The 12,412-nt window shown below is 38.2% G+C and overlaps 1 protein-coding gene and 1 long non-coding RNA gene across 2 annotated transcripts in view; one reads left to right on the top strand and one right to left on the bottom strand.

Moving 5' to 3' along the window:
* Positions 1-10,358, top strand: part of LOC114484528 (uncharacterized) — a 28,671-nt gene extending 18,313 nt beyond the window's left edge. Inside the window, exon 3 of the long non-coding RNA XR_008616328.1 lies at positions 10,125-10,358. This is a non-coding gene — a long non-coding RNA (uncharacterized lncRNA). The remainder of the gene's footprint in view (positions 1-10,124) is intronic.
* Positions 1-12,412, bottom strand: part of PDE6C (phosphodiesterase 6C) — a 62,339-nt gene that overhangs the window by 15,539 nt on the left and 34,388 nt on the right. The window contains exons 14-15 of the mRNA XM_007107129.3: positions 12,187-12,296; positions 5,110-5,197 (exon numbers count right to left, since the gene is read on the bottom strand). Coding sequence (XP_007107191.2) covers positions 5,110-5,197; positions 12,187-12,296 — 198 coding nt within the window. The remainder of the gene's footprint in view (positions 1-5,109; positions 5,198-12,186; positions 12,297-12,412) is intronic.

Here is a 12,412-nt window from a genome sequence, read left to right as displayed (position 1 = left end):
AAGAAGATGTGGTACATATATACAATGGAATATTACTAAGCCATAAAAAGGAACGAAATTGAGCCATTTGTTGAGACGTGGATGGATCTAGAGACTGTCATACAGAATGAAGTAAGTCAGAAAGAGAAAAACAAATATCGTATATTAATGCATGTATGTGGAACCTAGAAAAATGGTACAGATGAACCGGTTTGCAGGGCAGAAGTTGAGACACAGATGTGGAGAACAGACACGTATGGACACTAAGGGGGGAAAACTGCAGTGGGGTGCGGATGGTGGTGTGCTGAATTGGGTGATTCGGATTGACATGTATACATTGATGTGTATGAAATTGATGACTAATAAGAACCTGCTGTATAAGAAAACAAACAAAAAATCATATGAGTATCTATGCAGAAAAGTCAAGTCACGTGAGAGGGAGAAAATCAGATTGGCCATTTATACCTCTCAGGGCAGTGCTTCAATGCCAAAAGACATTGGAGCAATGTCCTACAATTTCTGAGAAAAAGAAAGTGTGACCCAAGACCTTTATATTCTGCCAAACTGACTTTCAAAACTAAATGTAACAAACAGATCTTCTTAGGCATGTACTTAGCTTAGACTCTCTGGGAGAAACTACCAGATAACACAAATCGAGCTAATCAAGATAAAATACACAGGAATGGGCTTCCCTGGTGGCGCAGTGGTTGCGCGTCCGCCTGCCGATGCAGGGGAAACGGGTTCGCGCCCCGGTCTGGGAGCATCCCACATGCCGCGGAGCGGCTGGGCCCGTGAGCCATGGCCGCTGAGCCTGCGCGTCCGAAGCCTGTGCTCCGCAACGGGAGAGGCCGCAGCAGAGGGAGGCCCCCGTACCACAAAAAAAAAAAAAAAAAAAATACACAGGAATGGACAAGCCATGGTAGAAAGACTGAGGTTAAGTATCAGGCCCATTTAAAAGTAGAATTAGTAATAAACAATTGTGCCTCTTTGGTCTTGGCCACAGAAGAGAGATGACAAAGGGAACACTGTCATTTGGAAAGCATCACAATGAGACGTACACTGTGGCTCTAAGGCCTCCCACCTTCAGAAGCACACCTGTGACAAATGTGGCTGCCCTACCAGGCAGAAGAGGAAGTGGGCCTGGAGTGCCTAGGCTGAGGACAGAACACCACTGGGGCCGGGCAAGTGAAGCACCTACAGATTGTATACTGAAGATTCAGGCATGGATTCTGGGGAGAACAACACCTAACCCAAGAGAGCCACTGGGGTAGGATCCAGTTCATCTTAGGGATATCAACCATTAGTCATGCAATAAATGCTCTGATTTAAAAAAAATAGACAATTGTGGAAATTATAGAGCAAAATGAATTTTATAACTACTGATAACAGTAAAAAAAAATACTTTTAATGATAATAAATACCTTACAAAACAGGTGGAGATGTTGGAAGCAGTATAAGTATTCTAATTGTTTCACGTTTCATAGCAGGGAGTTCGTGGATGATGTAAAGTTAACACATATGGTCTAAAATCAAACATCTAAATGCTCGTTATAGTTTTTCACACTTTCCCATAATCACTGGTTATTGATTTTAGGGTTCTCTTTAAGAACTAATATCTCTTGTGATAAGAACACAGTTCTCTGAAGTTCTGTAATTCTTTCCATTAAAAAAAAAGTTTCTTCTGTTAAATTCAAGTAAAATTAAAATTTTCATTTAAAATAAATGGACTACCACTCAGCAATGACAAGGAATGAATCACTGCTGATTCATTCATTCAACACGAACAAATCACAAAATTATTATTCTGTATGAAAGGATCCAGCACAAAAGAGTAATTATTGCATGATTGCATTTATATAAAAATCTAGAAGATTTAAACTGTAGTGACTAAAAACATTTCAATGGTTGCTTCAGGCTGGGAGGAGAGAGGCATCGACTGCCCGGGGGCAAGAGGAATCCTTTGGGATGACAGAAGTGTTCTGTATCTTGTGTGGTAGTTCCCACGTGTATGAATAGAATTCATAGAATTTTTATGAAAAACACATTAAAGGGATGCCGCTTATTGTACCTACATTACACTTCAATAAACTTAATTAAATAAAAACTCTAACCAAAAAAATAGCTTGGATAGTAAGATCCCATTTTTCTAAAATTGTTTCTCTCTTTCTCCCTTTACATATTCACAGAGGGCTACAATGAAGTTCATTAAATGTTAATGAAATGTCTATTTCTAAGTGGTAGGATTTAAAGTGATTTTTTAATATTTATCTTTGGAATGTTTCCTGTTGCTTGAATTTTTATAGTGGGCATGTGTAATTTTTACAACAACTATTGTCATTAATTTAAAATATAGATAAGTCTATAATATTCCATTTGTTCTTCCGGGGAATTGTGCTGGACACGTGATGTAGAGACAGGTGCACAGAACAAAAGAGGAGGCCTCTGTCCCAGCCCCAGTCCAGCTGGGCCCCCATCTGCTCAGCTGGTTTCACCTGCCCACAGAAAGAGTCTAACTTTGCTCCCCCTCTACCAATAACAGGCCATTTTTGTTCTCCTAGTGCCATGAAAATGGCAATAAAATATAAGTTCTGCGTAGCACACCAAAGCAGAAATGGCTTCAGTTCATCCTGATGAGGGCACTCAGGGGAGATGAGTTCTAGTCTTCAATGTGGCGACACATTGCGACACCCATAAGAGTAGACCGCCAACATGTTTGTGGTTTGCTGGTGACCATACACAAGATATTTAATTTCTTCTTCATTCCTTCTTTGTATAATACAAGGTCAATGTGAAAAAGCATAAATAAAGCTCGTGAAGAAGTGTTTTGAATAGTAAAAGTGTTGTTATTTATGCTGAGCAATGCATTTTGTCATTCCGACAGTACATTGTAGTATTAAAGTTTCTATTCTGACAAATTTGGCTAACAATACTTTTCCACCTATTCATTTTAGGTTAAAGGGTGGATTTCTGACTAGTTTAGAATACAGATGGTTCTGTCCTCAAAGCAGGGAATCCAGCTCTACTGGGACATATTTTAGTTCAAAGCCTGATAATATACAAAACAAAATGAGTAACGTCCACAATATGTCAAAATTGCTAGATAAATCATAAGGATTTCCCTTATGTAAAAAAATTAGTTTTAAGTGTAAATATTTTCTTTATACAATAAATAAATAAATAAAAGAACTGTACTGTCTCTCAAAAAAAATGTACTGAGACAACTGTATTGTCTCAAAAAAGAACATCTGATGGTTAAAATTTCATTTTTTTCAGCATTCAATTTGCCTGCTCATAAAATGCTCTGTGATTGCATTTATTGCCTAGCGACTCTATTTACAACCCTTAAAAGTCTGCAATTAGCAGGTCGAATAGCACTGTAGACAGGTCCTCGCCAAGGTGGTACGGATTACTAAGATGCAATATTCCTTTTTAGAAAGAATAATAAGCCTTTATATAGCCATCAAAACCAGTTCAGACTGCAGAGTAAATAACATTAAAAAAATTAAGATGGAAAACAACAACTCTATTATAAACTCTCAAATCCCAGACAGGAAAAACATGAGCTACTAGGAGCCTTCCAAAGTTAAGCACTTAAACATTTGGCTGTAAAGGTTTTAAAATATATTTTGCACTAGTAGGTAAACGTAAAATTAAATAAATTATTTTTGATACTACCTGCCTGTGGTATACATAATCAGTGGGTTTGAATGGAAAATTCTTACTCAAAAATACAAGACTGTCCCAACCAGTAAAACAGACTCATAACAAATTGGATAATAACAATTTACTCTTGTCTTCCTGAACTACTTTCAATTTTACTCTTTCTAATTCTCATAGGACAGATATTATCATCCTTTTTATGATACTACTGCAGGGACAGGTCCTGCCTACACATGAGAATTATGAAAATTCTTATTAAAATGCAGATTCCTGGGTCCAATCCCCAGGGAGCCTGGTAAGCGTGAGATGAAGCTCAGGATGTGTTTTTAAAAGCCTGCCCACCTCCGCGCTGTGAAATCGATCATTCTGACGCAGATGGTCTGTGTCCCCCTGTCTGGATGCAGCCTGCAGTCACAGGCTGTTGAAAACATTTAAATCATGTGTTTATTTGTTTTGTTTTTCCACTTTTCTGCCTGGTTGCCCTGTCTTACAAGTTTTCCCACTTGGCTTTTGATTATCTAGAAGAATGTAGTGTTATCTTTCTAAACTTGGCCATATTTCCATTATACCCCCGTCCCCTGAGCCTAAAAAAAGATTATTATTGAAACTGAAAAAAGCTCCACTCTCCCGAGGGCTTATTTATCCTAAGGAACTATGATTCTAGACAGTTTCTCTGCCGAGACAAAACAGTATTCCCCTCCGTCTACTAATGATTCATTCTGGGTTAGAATTTTCTCAAGATATATTTTTTTAAAGTATAACTATATTATATTCACCACCTTTCTCACAAGCCTATATACCCCTCAAATAAAATCAGTAAAAAGAATAATGACTGCCTTCTACAGAAGGTTAGTAGTACATGATATTGCATAAATCAAAGTGAATTCAAGACCAAGCTTAAGCCACTTCCTGTGAAAAGCTTCCTGATCCTGCCCCTCTTCTCCCCTATGTCCTGCCCACTCCTGAATGTGACACCTCCCTCTGGAACTCTTGGGAGATTCACTCAGTGCCTCTGATGGCAGTTGTCCGATCTGTCTTACAGGCTGATTTCATGCCTACCCCCCAACTACCAAAGCTTGACTTTCTCAAAGATACAGACAGTGCCTTACAGTGCATACCACATGAATCAGAAAAGCAGTGGCTGTGTAGCCTCCTTTTCTCTTTACATTCATACATACCCAGGGTGCATAGAGCCCTCTCACATCCACCTTAAGCTTTTTCTTCTTTCTTCACAAACCCACAGAGATTCTGTGACTTTCCATGGCTCTTTTCTCTTCTATCTCAGCTACTTCCAACTTGTCTGTTCAAAAACTATTGCAATATAGCAATTTCTATCAATTGACTTCAATAAGGGTATCTACTGTCAACCACCAGAACTCAAGGCTGTCCTCTTTCTAAGCATTTTCTGTGGGTTAGTGCTTTGATCCAGAGCTTGTGAGCTGCCCTAGAGAGAGAGAGAGACCCACGTACCTCATCCTGCAGGAGAGTCTTACTGTACTCCAGCTGGTGCCTCTCCAAGATGGACGATCCATGAAGCCTTGCTAATGGAGATGTGGATCTAGGAGGAAAAGGATAATTTTAGCTATTTAAACATTACACATAAGGTTACATGATACAGAATCTTTATAATCTGAGGATTTTTTTTCATTTCTTCCCTCTCCCCTAATGCCTGTGAAACAGTTGGAAGTAACATATTGGAAAAGAATTTTTAGATTTAGAACAGGAGAATATGCTCTTTTAAAAAAATCCTTTAAAAAAAAAACAACCCTAATTTGTTAAATGCATAAAATGATTGACTTGTTTAAACTACGAAGTTTGGTTCACTCCCTGCATCTAAAATTGTTAACTTCCCTGAAGCTTATGGAGGTGACTATGACTTATAGAATATGTAGCAAACTTGTTGAAGCCCATAGTTTATTTGCACAGAAAGTGTACATTAAGGATTTCCAGGAACCAAAATGAAAATGATGATAAAGTAACACTTCTTTTCTCCTCTAAGACAGTGACATAAATTTAAATTTCCCATTTGCTAGTGGTGAGGTCACAGCTTTATGTAAAGTGGGGTCTTTGGTACCCTGTCTTTCTACAATTCTTCCTGTTCAAGGAAGGGGAAGCAAAACATTGAAAATAAAAAGGTGTGCACAGGGAACTCTGTTCAATATCTATAATAACATAAATGGGAAAAAAACTTGAAAAAGAACAGATACATGTATATGTATAACTGAATCACTTTGCCGTACACCTGAAACTAACACAACATTGTAAATCACCTATACTCCAACATAAAAAAAAAATTTTTTTTAAAGAAAATAAAAAGGTGAAAAGAAAAGATGGAGAGAAGCTGAGGTGAAAGGTCTAATAGATAATATAAAGACTTTGTTATAGAAATATGGAATAAATAATTTTAAGGAAGGGAGAAATTGGAAATATGGCTGGCAGTCTTAGTAGAGTTTCATTTAATTTCAGAAAGAACAGAACTTTAGGGAGGAGACGAGTCATTAACAGGTCACTAACAGGTCTGGTAAACCAAGTATTCTAGTTAGGGAACAATCAGACTATGTCTGATCCATATTATAATTGATCATAATTTTAATACATATTCAAATACCTACACTGTGTCAGCACTGGAGATTTAAACAAATAAAAAAAGCTCAATTTCAGTTAGAAATGAGTGGTATCTTAGTTCCTTTAGGTTTAAAAACATTACTCAAGAAAGGTTACTGGGGAGCTAGATATTCAACCAGTCTCAAAATAACACCTCACAGATTACGTATTAATACAAAGGAGAAAAGGTACCTTTGCATAAAGAGATCTGCTGAATATTACTCATAAATAGTTTAACTTAACCTTGTAGTTAATGGAACAAATTGATATCATGAGCCTCCTGATGCAATGCACTGAGAAGGACACAACATCACCTATGTAGAATTCCCACCAAAAATGTTTACCCTGAATCCAGTAATCAGAAAACAACTGGACAAATCCAAATTGAGGAATATTATGCAAAACAACTGGTCTAGACTCTTCAAAAATGTCAACATCCTGAAAGATCCAAAAAAGTTAAGGAACAATTCTAGATTAAAGAAGATTCAAGATATTTGATGACTAAATGCAATGCGTGAGCCTTGATTGGACCCAAAACAGAGAAGAAAAGATAGTTTTAAAGGACATTATTGGGGAAATTGGAATAAACATTCTATATTAGATAACAGTATTGTACCAATGTTAAATTTCTTGAGAGCAATCATTATATTGTGTTTATATAAACAAATGTCCTCCACGTTCTCAGGAAATATGTGCTGAAATAATTTCGGGTGAAATGTCATGCATGAGTCCTGCAACTATCTCACAAATGGTTTAGTAAAAAAAAAAAAAAAAAAAAAAGAAGAAAACTTCTTTTAGACATACACACATCTGTTAACCCAGCTGAGTAACATCCCAACTTCCTGAAGGAATCTGAAGATGCGGGGTGGGTGTGGGCGACCATTGTCAGTATATTCCGGGAAATTTTGCAGTGGTAAAGATGACTGAAGACTGGATACAAGTAAATTTTATCCTAAAATTTAAGAAGTAGAAAATGGTATAATCTGTAGATGACAGAACAGGGAGATTGACGTTAATCTATGAAACAGTTTAAACTGCTTCAGAGTTTGTAAGCACTTACAGAATAACTACTAGGAAATTCCAGAGAAGGTTTAGAAGGAGAAAATGATGCCGAATTGATGTTATGAACACTTTTGTGATATGGTTTGTGAGAGAGGAAGGCCAGAAACAGTGTGTGTCTGGATTTCAGCAAGACAGCTGAGAAGAAGCTTCAAGATGTGCTCTGTATGAGTTGGAATATTGAGTGTGGACAAATACTGAACAGCATGGCCCAGTGAGTGCTGCTTAATTAACTGTCTTCCCCAGAGACAGGTTTCTAGCCCCAGGTCTCAGAACTCTGCCCTGGTTTTGTCCTGATGCACAGTTTTATCAATGACTTGAATGAATATTGATGGAAATCATGACTATCTAATTTTCAGATGATAAAAAGTAACTAATCCATTGGCTGACAGACTGCTTTAAAAGGCAATTTCAATTAAGAGTGGAATAAAGAATCAGATTAACACAGCAAAGGAAACCATAAGTGAAATGAAAAGACAACCTACGGAATGGGAGAAAATATTTGCAAACAATGTGACTGCCAAGTGATTAATTTCCAAAATATACAAACAGCTCATACAGCTCAATATAAAAAAACAAACTAATGACCCAATCAAAAAATGGGCAGAAGACCTAAATAGACATTTCTCCAAAGAAGACATACAGATGGCCAACAGGCACATGAAAAGATGCTCAACATTGCTAATTATTAGAGAAATGCAAATCAAAACTACAATGAGGTATCACCTCACACCAGTCAGAATGGCCATCATTTAAAAAATCTACAAATAATAAATGCTGGAGAGGGTGTGGAGAAAAGCGAACCCTCCTGCAGTGTTGGTGGGAATTTAAGTTGGTGCAGTCACTATGGAAAACAGTATGGAGGTTCCTTATAAAACTAGAGTTACTATGTGATTCAGCAATACCGCTCCTGGGCATATATCAGGAAAAGACGAAAACTCTAATTCAGAAAGATACATGTACCCCAATGTTCATAGCAGCACTATTTACAATAGCCAGGACAAGGAAGCAAACTAAATGTCCATCAACAGATGAACGGATACAGAAGATGTGGTATATATATATGGTATATATACCATACAGAAAATATGGGAGAGATATATATATATATGTATATGTGTGTGTGTATATATATATATATATATGTATATGGTGGAATATTACTCAGCCATATAAAAGAATGAAATAATGCTATTTGCAGCAACATGGACGGACCCAGAGATTATCATATTAAGTGAAGTAAGTCAGACAAATATTATATGATATCACTTATATGTGGAATCTCAAAAAATCATACAAATGAACTTATTTACAAAACAAAAATAGACTCACAGACATAGAAAACAAACTTAGGTTACCAAAGGGGAAAGAGGGAGGGAGGGATAAATTAGGAGTTTGGGATTAACACACCCACACCACCATATATAAAAGAGATAAACATCAAGGACCTACCGTATAGCACAGGGAACTATATTCAATATCTTATAATAACCTTTAATGGAAAAGAATCTGAAAAAGATAGATTATATATACATATATATGTATATATATAAAACTGAATCACTTTGCTGTACACCAGAAACTAACAGAACGCTGTAAATAAACTAAACTTCAATTTAAAAAAAAGAACCAAATTAAGAAGATGAAATTTAATTAGGATTAAATATAAAGTATTTCAGATCATGTTTGGATTATTATGTCAAACCCCAAGACCCACATTTAAGGAATGACATAAAAACACTGGAGTGGGTTCACAGAAGAATAACAGATAAAATTATATGTATAGAAAATATTATATGAGAAATGATTAAAACAAAAGTTCAACCAGGTATATTCAACGAGGAAAAGAGGAGGGGAAAATAATAATTCTCTTTAATATACGAAGGAATAGCCTGTGGATGAGAAATTATACATATTCTAACAGCTTCAGAGACTTGAACTAGGACTAACAGAAGTTACAAGGAGACCAATTTCAATTTGATATCATGAAGAACATTCAGCCATTAGAATCATCCAAAAATATAAGAGTACCTTGTGAGCCATTATAAAAAATAATGGAATGTAGACTAGAGAACTCGGGAAGAAATACAGCAGGGAAGAGGCCTGCGTTGAATGTGGGGCAGGGGAGGATGAGATAAATGCTAAAATTCCTCAGATTTTTTGCTGATAACCACATCTCTTCAGACACAAAACGGAGGTGAGTAAAGGAGACTGAAAGATGAGAGAATTGAAAAACTAACCAAGAAAAGGGGGATGAAAGGAACAAAGAAATCTATGAACCTATAAAAGAATGAAGCAGAAAACAAAATGTCCAGAAAAGTGAACAAAGAGAACAAAAGAACTCAAGGGAATAATAAAAATTTGAAAATGGCAAGGTTTCTAGGGCATTGCCAGAGGGCATAGTCTAAAGCTGGGAGATAACCCAGGGGGTTAGACATTTTGGAGACAAGAAATCAGACCAAGGGCACAAGGTCAAGCCAGGAAGCTGTGTCCCAACAGCTTCAGCTTACACTGCACAGTAGCCTGATGGGTACCACCAATATGAGAAAAATAATTCAGTCTTATTCAATCTTCTGTTAACTGTATTTACCAGTGTAATGTCTCCAGATCTTTGTGGACTCCTGAGCAAGTCCCCCAGCACAGGAAGGGCACATAAGGAGATTCATCAAGAATCATTATGGAGGACAGGGTGCAAAAAGACACTTGATCACAGCAGCTTAGCGGAGCTGGCAAAACCATTACACCTGTGCTAAGGTGCCTGCAGTCAGGAACCCCTCACATAGGTCCCAGTCCTTCCATCACCACATGTTCTTGCTGTCCAGTTCACAGAGAGAAATGGAAGAAGGTCAGCACGCGCATTGCTGATGAAGAGAAGGACCCACATAGACTCCCAAAGCCAGGCCAAAGCAGAAGTCTGGGATGTGGCCTCATCCTTCCTGCAATCCTGGAGACGAGATGCCACATCCAATTTGGCTACTTCATTTAATCTAAGGCAAGTTAGATTTGACTGCTTTGAGGTGCATAATAGTACCTCCCACATGGGAGGGCTGTGAGGATTAAAAGAGGCCATGGGTATCAAGTTCTCAGCCTGATCTCTAGCACACAAGAAGTGCTCAGTGTGGTACGTATATACAATGGAATACTACTCAGCCATTAAAAAGAATGAAATAATGCCATCTGCAGCAGCAGGGGTGGACCTAGAGATTGTCATACTGAGTGAAGTAAGTCAGACGGAAAAAGAGAATATCATATGATATTGCTTATGTGCGGAATCAAAAAAGAAATGATACAAATGAACTTATTTACAAAACAGAAACAGACTCACAGACTTACAGAATGAACTTATGGTTACCAGTGGGGAAGTGTGCGGGGAAGGGATAGTTAGGGAGTTTGGGATTGACATGTACACACTGCTATATTTAAAATGGATAACTGGGACTTCCCTGGTGGTCCAGTGGTTACAATTCCACGCTTCCACTACAGCGGGACACAGGTAAGAATCGATACATGTAATGTATAACTGAACCACTTTGCTGTACACCTGAAACTATCACAACATTATTAATCAACTATACTCCAATATAAAATACAACGTTAAAAAAATAAATAAATAAAGGGCTGGAACTCTCAAGACAAAGACGTTGCTTACCCAGAACCCAGAATGGAGATTCCCTTTTCAAGGCAAAGCCTGATTGGTAGAGTTGCTGAAGGTGAAAAGTCACTGCTCACAAGGTGCATTTCATTCGCTGAGTAAATTTCTTCAGCATCTACTATGTTTCACATACACAATTTCATGTGATTCTCACAGCAGTCTTTAAGAGGTCAATATTATACCCATTTTACAGTTAAGAAACAGAATCTCAAATAGATTAAATGATTTGCCCAAGATCCCTCAACCAGGAAGTATCTGGATCCCATAAAACCAGACTCCAAAGCTCATTCTCTCTAAATTGTCTCACTCCCTCTGGTACCTCTGGAGAGGGGTAGGTCATGTGTCACAGATGAAGATACAGTGTGGCCAAGGCAGATAGAGCTTCTTCTTTTTTGTTTTGTTTTGGTTTGGTTTGGTTTTTTTGCAGTACGCGGGCCTCTCACTGCTGTGGCCTCTCCCATTGTGGAGCACAGGCTCCGGACGCACAGGCTCAGCAGCCATGGCTCACGGGCCCAGCCGCTCTGCAGCATGTGGGATCCTCCCGGACCGGGGCACGAACCCGTATCCCCTGCATCGGCAGGCGGACATTCAACCACTGCGCCACCAGGGAAGCCCATGAGCTTCTTAAACGTCACTATCAAGGAGTTAGGCTGGCTATGGCATTGCTGATGAATTTTGAAAAGTGCCAATGACACAATAACAGTAATAATAATAATACTTAATAATTATTAACTGCCAAGAGCCAACCATGAGCTGAGTGCCTTATATGCATAGTCTCATTTAATCTTTACAACGACCTTAAGTGTTAGGTACCGTTACTATAATTCTTATTTTCCCGATGAGGAACTCGAAGCTTAGAAAGTTTAAATAACTTGTGAACCCAATAAATCCAAATCTGTCTGAGCTGAGGGCCTGTACCCTTATAATTGCACTTCCTTTCTTGGGCAAGAGAGGAAGATGGCGATGATGTTAAGATGCAAGGTCAGCTGAAGGTCAGTTGGTGGAAGTATAAGGACCCGGGATGTGAGAGTAGTCAGCCCAGGAAGAAATGTTCTCTAGCTTGAGCTGGTGGGGTGCTACCCAGGTGTGTACAGGTGTAAGCCAAAGATCAATGCTCTTTAATGTATGAATTCAATACTTTGATGAAACAAAGTTGAAAAAAGGAGTGAAGGCGTTTACAAATAAGGCGGGGGCACCAGAACACGTTGATGTGGCCGCATGTGTTCACTTACTTCATCTGATACAAATTATTGGTGCCTCTGTGGTCAATGTCATGGCAGAAGGCAGCAGCAAGCAGGGCAAAGGCTTCAAGATCCGTGGAGTATTTCTTCAGTCTTCCTGTCTAAAAAAATAGACATATATATTTACTTGGATTAAAGCACCTCCACAGCATGTGCAGTGAGGCCGGCCTGCAATGGAGAAGGGGGTCTGCTGTGTTTTTAGAGCAAGCTGGCTTTA

This window comes from Physeter macrocephalus, chromosome 20 (assembly GCF_002837175.3).
Source record: "Physeter macrocephalus isolate SW-GA chromosome 20, ASM283717v5, whole genome shotgun sequence".
NCBI classification, from domain to species: domain Eukaryota; kingdom Metazoa; phylum Chordata; class Mammalia; order Artiodactyla; family Physeteridae; genus Physeter; species Physeter macrocephalus.
This window is presented reverse-complemented; position numbering and strand designations above follow the sequence as displayed.